General features: G+C 39.8%; 1 protein-coding gene across 1 annotated transcript in view; it reads right to left on the minus strand.

The window, feature by feature from the left end:
- Positions 1 to 17,681, minus strand: part of TRIO (trio Rho guanine nucleotide exchange factor) — a 189,357-nt gene that overhangs the window by 28,958 nt on the left and 142,718 nt on the right. Inside the window, exons 27-38 of the mRNA XM_077810790.1 lie at positions 17,539 to 17,634; positions 14,775 to 14,923; positions 13,909 to 13,975; positions 11,052 to 11,155; positions 10,233 to 10,302; positions 9,080 to 9,169; positions 6,894 to 6,986; positions 6,222 to 6,272; positions 5,916 to 5,993; positions 5,164 to 5,355; positions 3,879 to 4,056; positions 2,217 to 2,974 (exon numbers count right to left, since the gene is read on the minus strand). Of these exons, the coding sequence (XP_077666916.1) occupies positions 2,217 to 2,974; positions 3,879 to 4,056; positions 5,164 to 5,355; positions 5,916 to 5,993; positions 6,222 to 6,272; positions 6,894 to 6,986; positions 9,080 to 9,169; positions 10,233 to 10,302; positions 11,052 to 11,155; positions 13,909 to 13,975; positions 14,775 to 14,923; positions 17,539 to 17,634 (1,926 nt within the window). The remainder of the gene's footprint in view (positions 1 to 2,216; positions 2,975 to 3,878; positions 4,057 to 5,163; positions 5,356 to 5,915; positions 5,994 to 6,221; positions 6,273 to 6,893; positions 6,987 to 9,079; positions 9,170 to 10,232; positions 10,303 to 11,051; positions 11,156 to 13,908; positions 13,976 to 14,774; positions 14,924 to 17,538; positions 17,635 to 17,681) is intronic.

Below are 17,681 nucleotides of genomic sequence, written 5' to 3' on the forward strand. Positions count from 1 at the left end.
AGCATTCAAGGTCATTTTCTCTTGAGTTATCAGTGACTCAGAAACAGGTAATGCCATTTTTGACAGAGTGTTATTCCCAGTCTCCTTTTGCCTGCTTGCTCCTTCCTAAATATGTGATAACAATTGATTTTAACATTCCAATCATGTGAATCATCCCACCAGAACTACTTGCAAACTGCTAGTACTGTCAGGGAAACTGCACAGCAATCTAGCCCAAGAAGGGAAAACCTGCAAAGTACCACGTCCCCCCATAATTCAAGCATTGTGTACCATAAAAGCTTAATCAAGAATTGTTTCCACATACTTGACAATCCTACTAAGTAGAAATCTTCTATGTTTTGAATAGGTGTTTCTCACAGCTTTTACAAGAGCCAGACTAGAAGGTTCATTTCATGTGTTTTTCAGGGTTGCCCCCTTTTCAGTTATGAAACAGAAACACATGCATACATGAGTGCATGTGTATGTATATTTTTACACATATCATTTAACTATATCTATATACGTGTGTGTAAATATGTACAAACACACATCCACAAATGAATACATCAAATTTAAGGACATAAACCTTCACAGCTCATTTTCTCCAATTAGTTGATCACAGAGGGAAGTCACTAAGTTAAAATTTGTGACATCACCTTGTATGACGACAGACAGTGACGTTATAAATGTAAAATTATGACCTACCTCCATAATCGAGCTAAAAGAGAAGGTGAATTGTGAGGGAGAAGGCATATTCAGGTAGCGTTGGCTATTGTAGGAAGCAAACACAGAAATTATGGCCTCCTTTTCAAGTTTTCATGAATGTCCCAGTTCAAAAAATGAAATTTTAATAATTGATTTAAAGCCTTATTTGGGAATTACAGAAGAAATTGGTGTTTATTGCTTTAGTTCACATAAATCTATCTTATTAATGCTCTATTCATTTATTCAAAAGACATCTATTTACCCTAGATATCATATTAACATAACATTCTGCTAGACTAAAGAAAAAGATAACGGCAAGACAAAGCCAAACCAAATGAAAATTAGAAAGGAGACCAGATCAAATAAAAAAAGAATACATGCAAAGCACAATTTTTTTCCTCTAAGGCTATTACAAAGGTAAGTGTAAGAACTAAAACATCGAGAGAGCTCTATATGTTAAACAATTCTACCAAGAAGTGCATGCGTTTAAAAAAGTATTGCAGGTTAGGTGATTTGCAATTGGTATTGTGTAGGAGCTGTGACAGCTACTGAAAAAACAAACACTTGTGAAAACAACACTTAGTGAGGGAAAACCAAATGCTCGTAAAAGGCACGGTGACATGCCTATCACATTCACAGTGAGTGACATTCATTTGTTGTGCATTAAATTTGCACATGCCCCATGACTATGTTGCGTTTCCTGGTGGACATCAGTTCAGGATGTGGATTCTGTTAACCCTTTTTTCCCCACACACACAAAAAAGTGCAGACTAAAAGGTTGAATCTCCAGATGCCCTAACACAGTTTCTTTTACACAGGGGAATAAAGGCGTGGAGTGAATATTTCCACTTCCTTACTTTTGGGGGGCTGACGGTGATCAGAGGTTTTTTTTGGTTGTGTGTTTGTGTGTTTTCAGTTGATACTTGGAAGCTTCACTGACCAGATATGGGATTTAAAGAGGATGAGTAAAAAGAATGCTGCAGTTCAATTAAGGCTGAAAGGAGTAAAATAAAGCAGCCCAGGGAGTGTGACATGGATGCCTCACCAAAGTCAAAACTATATAGGGAAAAACAAAAAAGGGATGGATGTGTGTGGGGGAAAAAAGCCCCACGACAATCGGCCAACTGGAAATCTTACAAATGCTGTTGGTGTCGCACAAACAGAGGCCATGTGATTGCCATATTCAGCACGTTAATTATCTGCCTTCGGATTAGAGACAAAAAAGCAAGGAGAGCAAGTTAGTAGGAATCAGACTAGTGATTGATGTTTCAGCAGAGGTGGAAGTCACAACTAATGTTAGCAGTTGTGTTGTGTCTGTATACATATCACAAGTCTGCTGTATGCATACACACACAGACATAGAATATATATTCTATTTGTTTGTGTAGAGAAGATATTGGAACAGTTGATTATTTCAGAGCAGTGCAGCACTGGAGAGCCAGAAGTTAGTATGGAGAGTGATGGTAACGCACAGAAGGGGAGCATGGGAAGGTTTTAGAAGAGCTCGCAGGACAGAGATGCTCCGCTCTTACCCCATTACTTTGGGTGGAGTGAACTGACTGCTCGCTGGTCGAGGAGCATGTGCTCATGCGGTCTGTGTCCTTGCTGTGTGAAGAGTGGCGGTGGACCTGGCGCTGGAGGGAGTCATTGTCCCCAGGGAAAGTGAAGGAGCCAGGACGGCTGGCAGGGGATGCTGGGATGGAGCTCCAAAAGGAGCCCTTTTGCAGGGGACTGCTGGGTGGAAAGGTTTCCTTGCCAAAAGGAGAAGGGAAAGTCGTTGAGAGAGGAGAGTTCATTGGAGAGATGGCTCCTGGCCTTGGCTTCCCGAGCGTCAGAGATCCTATGCTGCTCCTTGAGCGATTGTCCTCCGAGCTCCCACGCAGTTCTTTCTGGGCTCCATCTGCTGACCCAGAAACGTTTCCAGCTGTCTTCCTGGGGCTCTCAATAACTTTCATCTTGGGAATCTGCTCAGCTTCTTTCTCAGGACCATCCGGTTCTGCAATGGGAGGGTGCCTGGCTGGCTGGCTGAGGCCAGTCTCTAGGGATGTGCTGTGGGGTGGCAGGGAGGGATTATGAATGGACATACCTGACATCTTGTCTGCCTCTGCTTGGGCGGAGGCTGCAGAGGAGACCAGGACTGGGGAATGGTGTCTGACAGGCTGGGGGATCCGGGAGGGCCTGCTGCGGCTGGAGCTGGTAATTCCGCTACAGCTGCTGGGGCCGCTGCTGTTGCTGCTGCCACCGCCACTGCTACTGTGGTTCTTCTGATACTCAATTGGTGATGTCAAGGCTGCAATTTAAATACAGGGGAAGGAGCAGAGGGAGTGAGAAGAGGGCAGGTTAAAGCTGGATATGTTTAATGCAACCTTAGAGTCTGACCAAAACCAAACTTTATTCTTACATAACACCTTTACTCCACTGACCTCAAAATGCTTTACAGATATTAATGCTTCATGACATCCCTGCAAGGTAGACTGGTGGGTAAGATTATATTCCCAAAACAGATGGAGAAGCTGCGGCAGAGGTTAAGCCATTTCTCCTACGTCATAAGTCAATGGCTGAGCTGTAAATACCTGCCACAACTCCCAGCTCCCGGTCCTGTGCTCTAACCACCACATCCTGTTTCCAACAGGTCTTTTTACATGATTTTTAAACCAGTTCTTTCACAATGGAAAAAAAAAAAATCTATGCTGAGGAAGAATGAGTGATTCAAAAGTAGAAACATGAGTGAAGGTCAGTGAAAAGACCTTTTTGAGATCTGTGGCAATTCCTAGCTTTCTCCTAGTGACACTAAATGTTATAGTACTAAATGCTGTTGAACAAACTATGAATGCAAGTGAAATACATTTATACTGTAATGTTAGGCTGACACTTTGGTTTAGCCCTCCAAAAACTCCCGTTTATTTAAAGCGGATACGTTATTTCCTCATATCAGAGAGACATTGTCAATTTTAATTCTTTCCTATAAAGCACTTTGAAATAGTCAGTTACAGGCCACTACACAAGTTCAAACATTTGTTGGGAAGTGAAAACAAAGGAGCATGTTTCCCCCCAGCTGAAAGGCCTGCCACCCCAGAAGAAAGAAATCTTTTGGAGTATTACTTGAACTAGGTCAGATAAAATATGAAGGAGAGCAAGTAGTTGGGGCATCCAGTACAGCGCCTGGGGCAGAAAGATTACAACAAATGATTTACCATTCAAAAAATTACGCTGGTTTTCCAGAATTTGGTTGATTTCATGGATCCACAATTGGCGTACGCCTGGACTGGTAGAATGCAAAACAAAGGTCTCCATGACATCCCCTGTTCTTGATGTTAGTGCAAATTTACATGGATCACTGTCCACGTTTTCCTCCAGGCAAAGACAACTCACCTTAATGAAAGAGAATTTATTGTATCTATTGTACTGCAAAGACACCACCAACAGCCCTAGGCAGGAGCTCTGAGCTTCTAAAGTCTTCAAAACATTTAAGATAATGATTATTTAATGTAGTCAGGATTACTGTAAAATAAATTATTAAATGAAACTAAGGATTCATGATGGATACTCGTCATCCTTGTCACATCACTTAAGATTTCACTCAGTCATTAACAGCATCTTGCATTTCAGAAACTATGACTCAAGGTCAGAAAGAAGTCAAATGTGATCCATTCCAGGGTAGCACAGTGAAATTCCCCTTGCTGGAGTCCTCTGCTCACTCCTTCCTTTTATTTAAAATACTACAGTAGTTTTGTACTTTAATCTGTAGTCTATAAAGATTTCACTATAAGAAAGCAACTATTTCCAAACAAGTACAAGCTGCCAAGTCAGAGCAGAACTATGAAGCATAGCTTGCATCCAGAGCTCAGTATAGTCACTCAGATCAATCCATGCACATACCAATTTACCCTATTGCTCAGAAGCCCCCAGTCAGATTACTTCTGGGAATATCCAACGTAACTGTGCAGCACACTACTGCTTAAGGGCAGGGCTAAAATGTTTAAGGGATTAGCCTGTGGAACTCGAGTCATGTGATCTGACAGATGTTCTAGTCAAGATTTCAGTACTGTTGGCAAGTATTTGCATTTGGTTTGGGCTGAGACTTCTTGGGGAATAATACTTTCAAGTTACTGCCTTCAAGCTTTAAGATATAGACATGTTACTGTAAGGGCAGGTATTGCAATTATCTGTGATAAGATGTGAACACAGAGTTGAGACACAGCTCCTTAGTGCAGCGCATATCTAAGTTACAATGAGGACATTTATATTACTGTATTTAAGGCAGAAGAGGTCAGAAAGCCAGCACGGAAAGAGTTTAATGTGTTGGCACAGCTAAGCACAGAATTGTTTGCATGTGTTTTTAGTAGTGAGCTTAATGCTACCATTCTTCTAGGTTTACTGGTAAAGACATAGGTTCATGAGTTGGTAGGCCATTACCAGAAAATGATTACCTTGGTACCCCACTGTACAAACCCTACTGGGCTCACAGACAACAGTTACCTTGATACTGTTTTTAAACAAGAATCCCGGCATGGAGAAACCTTTCTTTTTATCTAGTGGCTCACTGAATATGACAATCTGCTCAAACAGGAAGACCCGCCTTTCTTTGCAACGTGGCAGAAGTCCCGTGTCCTGGTCTGTGACCAGGAATGTGTCCTGCAGCAGGAGTTTACCCTGGGCTACAATTTTACCCTAAAAAACAGAAGCAGAAACAAATTCATTTAATCCATCAGTTATTTTTCTGAACCTCTCCAAGAAATAAAACCTCATTACAAGGGTTTTTTAGCGTTCAGAGTAGTTTTTATGTATGTTCACTGATTGATACATGAGAGAGAGAGAGAGAGGGGCACTCACTCACTCAAAATCCCTTTTAAATCATTTCTATGCAATTGACTAACTTCTTGCAAGAAGATATTTCAAAATGATGATGTCATAATGAAAACACTTCCCACACTGGTAGTTCCTGAGGGTCAATTTTACTCATATAAGAGTCAAGCAATGAGAGACACAAGACAGGTCATGTTTTTGAGGTTGATCAAACGAGGTACCAGGCTGGCCTGCTCTTGGGCTGGGCTCGCATTAAGATTCTCCTTTCCCATTTTGCATTAACACAAATAATTAGGAGCAAAACTTTGTGTCACAGACGGTGAGAAATGCATAGCCATCCCAGATGCAATATAAATTCATCTGGAAATGATGTCATAAGGAGAACAGAAACGTATGCACCATTTTAAGAAAGAAAACCAACTTACATCAAATCCTTGCAGGCGGCCAACATTCATCATGTCGTTGCACCGTTTCGGTACTATGCACATGACCTCTACAGCTCTCTGTTAAAGCCAAGGAGAGAAAATAAAAATTTAACTCTCTAGCGGAGGATTGTGTGTGTGATGGCCGGGGCTTTACAATATAGTTCAGTGTATTTAATCAGCAGGACAATTAGAGCTGAAACAGAACAGTAGTTTCATATAACTCAACTTGTTCACAAGCACTGCACTGGAAGTAAAAGAAGTGTGGAGCACAAGTATTCAAGTCAATAAAGAAAATGCCAAAAGTACCTCTAGTTCTGTTGTGTCAAGGTTAGCTTTTTTAGAGTATTTGAGGAAGTCCTGTAAGGAAAAAGGTAAAATTATCTCAAGTCCAAACTGGCTCCTATTTGTGTGAGAATTACACATTCCAAAAGATGCTCTTAAGAAAATAATACAAATATTCAAAGCCTCTTTCTGACATGAATTAGGTAGGTTTTTAGTGCTAAGTTTCACATCTGATTTCAGATAATTCAAGAACATTTACTGAGTCATCAATCCCCCTTGGTAGAAAGGGTCAAAAATACATTTTGCCAAACACTCAGACAAAAAGTGTTAAAGGGATTATAAAATTAATTAAAGAAAAAAATCAGAGGAAAATCAAACAAAATTTTGCCTTCAGTTACATGGGTGCAAATCCTAAGCCCTTCCACTATACTGAAGAGTTAATGTGGATTTACACTGGTTTAAACAGTATCAGAATTTGGTCCAACCTGTTTACTGGGATTCAGAGAACAATGTGAACCCAAGTTAGGAAACAAACTGAAATACAGTATTAAAAATTCTGGCTTATGTCGAGTACAAAGAGGCCCCTTCACCATTTTCAATTCTACTACCCAAAAAACAAAGCTAAGAGTAATACGATTTTTCAGTTCTTCTTTCGTAAAGGTGGTTACACTGAAAGGGTACCCAGCATCACCTCACCTTGAGTAACAATTGGTATTTCATAATTCTCTGCACTGGTTTTATTAGCAAGTCTGTAAGCTGAAGTCTGTGGCCCAGGCGCTGCTTCAAGTCCTAAAGGTTGTAAAATGAAGAGCGTTAGCTTTAAATTTTACTGGTTTTACTTCGATATAGACCAGTACTTTTACTGTCATGGAGCTAAGGCAGAAGAACAGAAATAAATTTAATCTTGAAGTTGTGCTCCAAATTTTCATTTTCTTGTGATAACCTTAAAAGCCATTCCTGTTTTATTCGTATCATCTTTATTCCCAAAGTATTCCAAATTCTGCCTTTTCAAAGCTTTTCTTATAACCCTGGGGCCCAGTTCTTCAGTCTTTACTTTGGATCCAAACCTGCAAAAGCTTATGCACATAAATTCAATGGTAATGCTCACATGCTTCAAGTATTTGCACGACTGAGACCTTAAGATGATCTCATGGGGAGAGCCAGTATGATGCTATGGGCAGAGAGGCTGTGACAATGTGGGAGGGAAGCTGCTGGCAGAGCATTCACACAAGTTCCTTTGCGCCTCCTATGTCACAGGTAGGCAAACTACAGCCTGTGGGCTGGATCCGGCCGGCGAACTGCACCACGCAGCTCGGCCCTGCTCTGGCGGGGGTACTGGGTCAGGGTTGCACCATGCGGCTCAGACCCACTCCAGCCGGGGCGCTGGGTCGGGGTCCGCAGCATGTGGCTCCCTGAAGCTGCAGCATGGCCCCACTCAGGCTCCTATGCAATCTAATGTGAGCTGCAGGGGTGGTGCCTGTGGATTGGGCAGCGTGCAGAGCTGCTTGCCTGCGCCTCCACATAGGAGCTGGAGAAGGGACATGCCATTGCTTCTGGGAGCCGCTTGAGGTAAGCGCCACCTGAGCCTCTCCCCATGCCCCAGCCCTGATTCTCCTCCCGCTCTCCAAACCCTTCGATCCCAGCCCAGAGCCCCCTCCTGCATCCCAAAGCTCTCATCCCCAGCCCCACCCCAGAGCCCGCACTCCCAGCCAGAACCTGCACCCCTTCCCGCACCGCTGCCCCAGCTCTGATCCTCCTTCCGCTCTCCGAACCCTTAGATCCCAGCCCAGAGCACCCTCCTACACCCCAAACTCCTCATTCCCAACCCCACCCCAGAACCAACACCCCAACCCCAATTTTGTGAGCATTCATCGCCCATCATACAATTTCTATTTCCCGATATGGCCCTTGGGCCAAAAAGTTTGCCCACCCCTGTCCTATGTGCTGCAGAAAGGATTTCTATCCCAGGCCACATAATCCCGTGTTGGTGGCCACAAAGGAATAAACGAGGGATGAGACTTCAAAACCACCTCTCCACAGATCCAGTGTCATCAATATCTGTGCAATTACTGCAACTGCTATTCCAACCCACTGTCTGGAATAGCAGCCCTCAAGGGGACCAGCAACCTCAAACAACTCCCACAGCCTGGCAATGAAAGGCGGATTTTACTTCCTCAACAGCTCATTCCACCCAGCTAGAGCTCAAATACTCCTGTGGGGTGGAATGGATTTTATTCTTAGTTTATTCATAAAACATTCCCACAGACTTCAACAGTGTTTTTGTCAGAATCACGAGTACAGAATCAGTGTCTCAAGTAGGTTTTATCTCTAATTATGAAATGAACAGAAATTACCTTCATAGTTCATAATATCTGCTTTTTAGTTTACTTATTTTTGCTACTGTCAACTTTTCTGCCTTTATTTAAGGCCCTCAGGGTTGATCTGCAGAACTGGCAGGAGATCTGAACATAGAATACTATGACAAACTTGTGAGGCAAAACATTAAGGTAAAGGTTTTGTCTTAACACCTCATGTTTTGTCTACAGCATCTGAGTTTCTGATGAGTCTCAAAAGTACTGTATAGCGAAATCAAATATTGCCATTTGCATCCATATTGTAATCCATCTCTCTGTCTGCATTACTGTTTAATAATAAGTATAATACATTAACAACACCTCCCTTGGCCTACCAAGAGTGAAGCTCGTTCATTTGGTATCACTGAATTTATCTCAAATTTGAATACCAGCAGCCCCCTTCTGAAGGTGGTGGTGCTAATCTATCTCTTAAAGAGCAACAATACTTAAGAGCAAAGAAGAACGCTCATAATTTGGAATAAAACCCAACTTCCACCCTGAAAATCTATGTTACTCTCTGAGACTTACCTCAAAAAATGTATCAATGTACTCTGAGACAATGTGCTCAGACTTTGGTTTGTTTTGGCAGTAAACTATGTACATGTGCAACCTTCTCTCCTAGGAAGAATAAACAGAGACACAAAGATAATGTACTACAGTCAGAAAAAAAGTGACAGGCTGAAATGGAGTATAATAAAAAAGCACATATATCTAAATGTATACTTCTATGTTAAAAGGATCATTCTGCCTTCTGGTAGAATAAATTCTGTATCAAGAGCAAATAAGCAGGTATACTTCAAACATAACAAATTAGCCAGAAAAGAAAAACCCTCAAATAGTTTGAAGCATCTGTCTAAGAGTTACAATTACTTGAAAACTGGATACCTCTGACCCAAAAATGTAACTGTACATGCAGAAGTTATAGATCTGAGCATGGTACTACACAAACACACCTGACATTGGGACACAGAGAATGATAAAATAATGGAAAAACAGACAACTGGGTTGTATATAATATTTTGAATTTCAAAGTATTTCACAAAATTAGCATTTGAGATATTGTTTATCATAATGACTTCTAAGGTGCTGATTACCGTGGTATCCAAGCATAGTGCACTATTTTAATTTCCATTTTACGGCTAGGCGGGAAGGAAAAACCAGTGAGTGACCTGTCTAATGCTGCAGAGGAAAGCTTCAGAATTAAAATTCCTGGCTCTTAAACTTGTACCTTTGTCTTCTAAGGTAAGTGGTAAAAGGAGACGTATGATGTTAGACTGGATAGAGAGCTAGAAAACCAATCCTGCATAGGTCACTCAGTTCTTCCAGTGCCAAACAGATCTTTTCCATCTAGAGTTTTTATTGCTCTGTAAGTATTGCATTAGGATTTGAGAGGATATTTTTTTCATCTGGTCATATGAAACTACGGCCTCCTAAAAGAGGCGCTGAGATTGAGTTGAGAGACAGGTACCATGTTAACCATTTTCTTCACAAAGCATTGCAAACAAAAATTAGACTCCCTGGTTCACCTAATTCTCTGTCTCTGCCTCTTACCCTGTGTTATTTTATTCTACTGACTTTTCACCTGTGCTGCTCCACAGATAAATCCTTTATATAATAAGGTCAGTCACTAGTAATACCAGCAATTGGCACTACCTGCTTGAAAGAGGATGTTTGTACTTACATGCTTAACAAAGAGGGATCCCAGTTTTTCTGGATCTTCAAGGCACTTCTCCAATTCTCCTAAAAAGAAGCTGAACAAAGAAGAAATAATTTAGCTTGTACCACATTATCTGGCAACAGGTAATGTTAAAAGAAAGTGGTGATTGCATTCTTTATATCCACACTCTCTTCACTGCTGGGATCCTTGATTAGTGAGTGTCCTATCTGCAATTGAACCCTATATAAAGAATATATTGCAGGGCTTCAAAGCAAGCAGCATTTTAAAGTAAAGAACAAAAAGAAGCAACATAGTGACTCATGATTGCAATCCTTTTGTTTGCTATGGGGATTCAAATTTCTCTTCTACTCATTCTGATTCCTTGATGTGCTCATAACTACATTACCACTGAAATTTGAGAACAAAAACTGTTTTTGATCCATTCGCAGCATAGCCTCTCACTGTCAGAAGAATAGGTAAGTACCGCGCATGTTACTGCGTAAGACACAGGATTTTTTCTTTTCCTTAATGCTTTCTTAATAGGATCAACTAAATAGTCACGTTAAATGTTATCTATACAATACAGATCAGTCCAAATGCTTGATGTGTTTACATATTTATTTTGAATAGTCTCCATACAAATAACTATAGGAATCGTCTCAACTTAGAAATTAATTTTAACTGTAAAAGTGTAGGACGAGCTGCTCTTAATTTCTTGTTACTTGCTTTTATAATCTTTGAAACACTTTTATTGCCAAAGGTTTTTGCCCTGTGTGCACTCAGTATGTTATAAAATTATTTTCTACCAGTAACAGATAATTCTTAAATAAAAAACATACATACTCTCTGTGCCAGTCGTAAATCTGGTGAATGTTGCCGAATACAATCTTGTCTTTCCCCTTCATGTCATCAGGTACACCATCTTCTTTCATAAGTGCCATGTAACCCTGAAACAATCCAGGACAATTCTTTGTGAAATGTCCAGGTTTAAACGGTGGGTTTCTTTCTCTCTTTCTTTTTCTGTCTCTCGCTTTAAGGAGCTTAAGAATTTTTAAACTGCAAGCTCCTATTTAAGCCACTAAATCAATAGGATGTAAGAATCCAATATTACATGTAGCAGTGTATTTAGCTGTTAAATTAACGATTTTATTGAAATACGATTTGTCTCAACTATGTTTAAATTTAGCCAGTACTTTTAATTTAATTTTTCAGTTTATTTTCACTTCCCACAAGTACATGAAATCAAAATGTAATCAGACTGGAAAGTTTCACATTCCCCAGTTCTAAAAAAACATTTCTTTTCACATTTTTCTTGGTAAGCCTTCTGTTTACAGAGACCACACTGTGGTCCCAAATGACTTTATGATGTCCCATCTGAAACACTAAGGCTTCTTTTTTTTTTTGGCCTCATAGCTTCCCAGCCCTATGACTGTGTACAATTATTGAAAAGGGATCAATTTCTCCACCTATTTTATTGTAATTTTTTTTACATTATCTTCAGAAAAAACAACGGCCATACTGGGTCAGACCAAAGGTCCATCCAGCCCAGTATCCTGTCTACTGACAGTGGCCAATGCCAGGTGCCCCAGAGGGAGTGAACCTAACAGGTAATGATCAAGTGATCTCTCTCCTGCCATCCATCTCCACCCTCTGACAAACACCATTCCTTACCTGTCCTGGCTAATCGCCACTGATGGACTTAACCTCCATGAATTTATCTAGTTCTCTTTTAAACCCTCTTATAGTCCTAGCCTTCACAACCTCCTCAGGCAAGGAGTTCCACAGGTTGACTGTGCGGTGAGTGAAGAACTTCCTTTTATTTGTGTTAAACCTGCTGCCCATTAATTTAATTTGGTGGCCCTTAGTTCTTATATTATGGGAACAAGTAAATAACTTTTCCTTATTCACTTTCTCCACACCACTCATGATTTTATATACCTACCATATCCCTCCTTAGTCTCCTATTTTCCAAGCTGAAAAGTCCTAGCCTCTTTAATCTCTTCTCATATGGGACCCATTCCAAACCCCTAATCATTTTAGTTGCCCTTCTCTGAACCGTTTTTAATGCCAGTATATCTTTTTTTGAGATGAGGAGACCACATCTGTACGCAGTATTCAAGATGTGGGCGTACCATGGATTTATATAAGGGCAATAAGATATTCTCCATCTTACTCTTTATCCCTTTTTTAATAATTCCTAACATCCCGTTTGCTTTTTTGACTGCCGCTGCTCACTGAGTGGATGTCTTCAGAGAACTATCCATGATGACTACAAGATCTCGTTCCTGATTAGTTTTAGCTAAATTTGCCCCCATCATATTGTATGTATAGTTGGGGTTATTTTTTCCAGCGTGCATTACTCTACATTTATCCACATTAAATTTCATTTGCCATTTTGTTGCCCAGTCACTTAGTTTTGTGAGATCTTTTTGAAGTTCTTCACAGTCTGCTTTGGTCTTAACTATCTTGAGCGGTTCAGTATCATCTGCAAACTTTGCCACCTCACTGTTTACCCCTTTCTCCAGAACATTTATGAATAAGTTGAATAGGATTGGTCCTAGGACTGACCCTTGGGGAACACCACTAGTTACCCCTCTCCATTCTGAAAATTTACCATTTATTCCTACCCTTTGTTCCCCGTCTTTTAACCAGTTCTTAATCCATGAAATGATCTTCCCTCTTATCCTATGACAATCTTTCACAAAGCATCTTTCAAAGCATAAAGATGCATAAAATGAAAGAAATACAGGATTATCTGGATGGTACCCCAATAAGAATTTGACAAATTGTCTCTCTTCAATGTCTGTAATAAATCCACAGTAAGAAGAATTTTTAAAAAATCTGGAACCTTAACTTGTAATAGAGTTTCCTTCTTACCAGTTCCCAGTTAAGCACAGTAAAAAGAGTATTTGTCAACCACTAAACTTGGAATACTTAAGATCTTGTACATTAGCATTGACCTTTAAGCACAGCATGCACATAAAGTAATACTTTGATCCCACACACTGAATAAATACTAAGCCTGTATAACTGTTTGTTTAGTACATTTAAGGCCCGGAGTATGTGATATTTATTCAATACTCTGGGCTGGGCTGCTGCCTCACCTAGGAGTTGGCCTTTAATCTAGTTAACAGACCTGTTAATCAGCTCCTCTCAGGAACATGTCTAAACTTGGGGAAAAGATAGTTTTCTGGAACATACTTGGAAATAGCTAAATGAGGAAATCAGCAGATCTAAGCAATTTACAAAGCAGGTCAGTATCATAATCGGCATTCTGCAGATGGGAAACAGACGCAAAAAGGTAAAGAGACTTGCCTAATGTCACCCAGTAGAGAAGTACCAGAGCCAGGTGTAGAAGCCAAGTCTCCTGAGTCTCAGTCCAGTGGTCTATCCACTAGACCACACTGCCTCAACTAATTAAACTGTGCCTATTGTTTCAGATGTTATTAGGTGTCACTAATTAAAACATGAATGACAAAGAACTAATTTTCTTATAAGGGGGAAAAAAAGGATGTATGAAGTAGTGTGAAGGAGAGACACGGAATTCTATATCAAATCCTGTTTTTTCTTAAATTTCTATAGAAAAACCCACACCTAAAGTCGACTCGTTCTTTTTCTTCTAACAGAACAGTGTGCGAGCCACATAGATGACTGGCAATGGGATTAATAAAAGAAATTTAGAAAGGATGAACTAACATACCTCAACTACATAACCCAGATCTCGGACGTAATCTCGCTCCGTCTCCACTAATTCCTGTAAGACATAGCTACAAGGAGGGGGAAAAGGTGGAAAAAAAACATTCAGGGAGAAAAATGTATTGATGTGGATAAAAATTCTTAAAGAGGATTAAGAATGGGCATACAACATTTTACAAGTTTGCAGTTATCACATTTAGTAAGGTAGAGTTTACATCTGACTTTCCGAATCTGGATGCTTCACTCTCTTCAGGGCATTCTTACTTCTTGTGTTTACTAAACTAGAGTTGCAGCAGCCAGGACTTTTGCTGCATGGGTCAGGACAATTAAAACATTAATTAAAAAGAATTCCAATTTTTGACTCACAAGAAACAGCAAGAGATTCATAAGCAAACGAACTGAAGATGTCTTTATTATTTTAACACCGACATACATACGGTTAATCTTCAATACCAGCTGAAATGTCAACGAATATTTCTGGATCTTCCCAACTATCATTTGAGTTCAAGGTAGAGAAAGACGGTTTCAGGAAAAAGCAACGATTTATGGTTTTTGGAACCTAAAAATACCCTTGAGAATAGTTAAAAGCCAGCATCCTCTTCCATGAAGGCTGAGACTGACATGTTTGACAGGACTTTTGGGTGAACTTAGTACTGGAAATAATATGCCTGAGAATTCTCTTTGAACAACAGCTGGTTTTCAAGGAAGAACCAAATCATCCATTTGATGCCTAACATGCAAGCTGGAAGGGAAAAAGAACTACTTCTTCTGTTAAATTAAAATAGACTGTTTTGAAAGGATGCAAAGGACTTTATAAATGTTACCTGATTGAGAACAGAGGGGAAATATAAATTTGTAAGCCAGTCTTACTGTCGTCTTTTTAAAGAGCTGGATTTCCTTTCTTCCATCTCATCTATGGGTGATGAGGAAGAGAGAAGGGAGTTGTCCGAAGGGTTGAAAGATGGACTGCTGCTGTCACCTTGATCTACCAACAGTGAACTTGGACGATCTTCCAGTGCCTAAGAGTGTATTCATAAATTGTTGCAATATTTATTCATCTTGCCTTCTATTCATGCTGTCTTGAAATGTATAAAATGAATACACATTTACAGTTGTTAAAAAATATGGAACCTCTGTTTTGTACTCAAATATTTACATTACCTTAGTGAGTCCAAAAAAAATAAGATGACACTCTAGCGTTGCCATTAAAAAGTCAAAATTTGTCACACTGTTACCACACTTTTATTCTACCTACAGGGAAAATCTGTGGTAACTGTTGGTAAATGCTGAATTTTTAACAGCGATTACTATAATGAAGTTTAGAACAATTTAAATCCTCACCATTGCATTTAAATGACAAGGGCAGAAAAAATTAAAGGGGACTCACAAAAACCAACAACCCCTCTGAAGAGATGACCTCTCCCTCTTCTTCTTTATAAGGTATAAGTAGAAGTCCAGGAATAATTTTTCTTCAGCTTGTTTGTTTTCTTTCTTTCCTTTTTTTAAACACACACTAAGCTTTTCAGGGCAGGAACTCTGTTTTACTCTGTTTGTCAGAGGTGAAAGTAGGCTGGTACCAGCTATTAAGAGATTAATATTACTTTCACCCCTGCTATTTGTACAGCATCTAGTACTATGGGCATAAACCCAGGTTATGGCTCTAGATGCTAACAAAATTCTCACTACATTAAAAAATTGTCCAATCTGGAAGACCGATGACCTACCAACTTGTGAAAATTATGACATCACCCGAGATAACAGAATGTAAACTAAGAGGGAAGGAATTTTGAGACCGACTGTTTATAGCAGTTTTTGATTGCTTTAGTCAATGGCTACATTTTGGAGAAAGAAAGAAGTTGTTAAATATAGAACAAAATCCCCCCCTTCAATAAAATATAAGAGCTAGAAATACATATTGAGACCCCTACAATCCCCCTTCCCCACACAGGGTAAGAATAACCCTTCCCATCAACCTTTAAGGTCTTCTATATGTTTCAAAGCAGACAAAAAAAATTGCACAAGACCAATTTTTAAAAAAATTTGCAGGTCACCTTTAATCCTTTGGTTTCATAAAACAGTCTTTTCTCCACACCTGCACTACATACAATAGTAACTGTCATTTATACTCTTCAGAATGAACTCTCAAAACCAGGGGCAAAATTCTGTGTTGAAAGAGGGTGCAGTTCCATTGCCCTTGGAAGTTAGACAGCAAGCAGAATTTTATACGGTTTTGGAAAAGAAGGGGTGTTGAAGAGATTGTGTGAAGGAGTGTTCTAGAAAGTATTTATTAAGCCAGTTTAACTCCAGCCCACAGGGTCAGGTCTTGCTGCAGCTATTGATCATGTTTCCCCGCAGCATTACAGTAAGATGCAGCTGAGCCACACCCTCCTGAGTCAGATGCACTATTCAAGACTTTGAAATCAATAAAAACCCAGTAGGATTTGACCTCATAGACAGACGGCCCAAAAACTAGGAAAAACTGATCTGTGTTGGTGAATTATCTGATGGGGGAATGATATCACCACTTGAGACTACACAGAGCAATCATTAAAACTGTTAGTGGTGCCCAGCAAGCATTGCTCATCACAGACAGTTTTATTTATTAAAACCTGATTTAGTCTTCCAGAGGGTCACATTTAAAAAAATACATCCTCTACCTTTCCTGGGGAGGAGGGATAGCTCAGTGGTTTGAGCGTTGGCCTGCTAAACCCAGAGTTGTGAGTTCAATCCTTGAGGGGGCCATTTGGGATCTGGGGCAAAAACTGGGGATTGGTCCTGCTTTGAGCAGGGGGTTGGACTAGATGACCTCCTGAGGTCTCTTCCAACCCTGGTGTTCTATGATTGTAAGGAAAAACTAAACCTCAAAGATATTATGAATCCATACACAAGCTAGCAAAGAATTACTATATATAATGAAGTCAGGACTGTCCTCAGCAAGAGGAAAATATATAAAGGAAATGTAATGTGCCTGGTTCTGCATCTTAAAGGTATTCAAATAAAGAAGAGTTTGGAAATAGTCTGTGTGTCACCTGAAAATATGAGATGAAAGTACTCTGCTGCAAACCAAGCTCTACATTACTTTAACACTGACCTCTGAGTATGCTTTAACAAAGTATTAAATACTTTCTCTTCAAATAGCAATAAAACTCTCATATTTTTGAAGTATTTTACTTGAGCAAACAAACTAGTGTGAGGTAATGAAAGAGCGTCTTAAATAGAAGCTTTACAGTTAACTCTCTGCTTGGTTTGTTTCATTCACTTGTCCCTGGACAAGACTTATACTGTGAAATCCTTGGGGCAGGGACTCTAAAATGTAAGTTTATATACAGGGTATTGCACAATGGAACTTCAATCCTTGATTGTGCTGCCACATGCTACTGCAATACAAATAAATTTAAGTATATATCACATTGACTAGTAATCTTTTCTCTCTGAATATATGTATATTCCATATATGCTCGTACATTCATGAATACATGCCACTTTGCATGCGCAAAATTTTGAGACTGCTTTTGAAAACGGATGATGCTAAATGTTGGAATTCATAGGGAAGTGTGTTGGAACTTTTCATACAGCGGGGCAGTTTGGAGTTGCCTTAGCTTCTGAATCATGTTTATCTTCCAAACAGTCTCACCATTTTACTTTTGACGAGTTCCTCAATTGCGCTGACTAGTTCTGCTGCACTGGGTGTCTCAGAGCTGGTGGGGCGTACCAATAATCGAGAAGATGTCTGTGCAATGACAAAAAAGGAAAAATATCATGTTTACTTTCGTTTGT

The sequence above is a fragment of the Eretmochelys imbricata genome, chromosome 2 (genome assembly GCF_965152235.1).
Source record: "Eretmochelys imbricata isolate rEreImb1 chromosome 2, rEreImb1.hap1, whole genome shotgun sequence".
In the NCBI taxonomy this organism is placed as follows: Eukaryota; Metazoa; Chordata; order Testudines; family Cheloniidae; genus Eretmochelys; species Eretmochelys imbricata.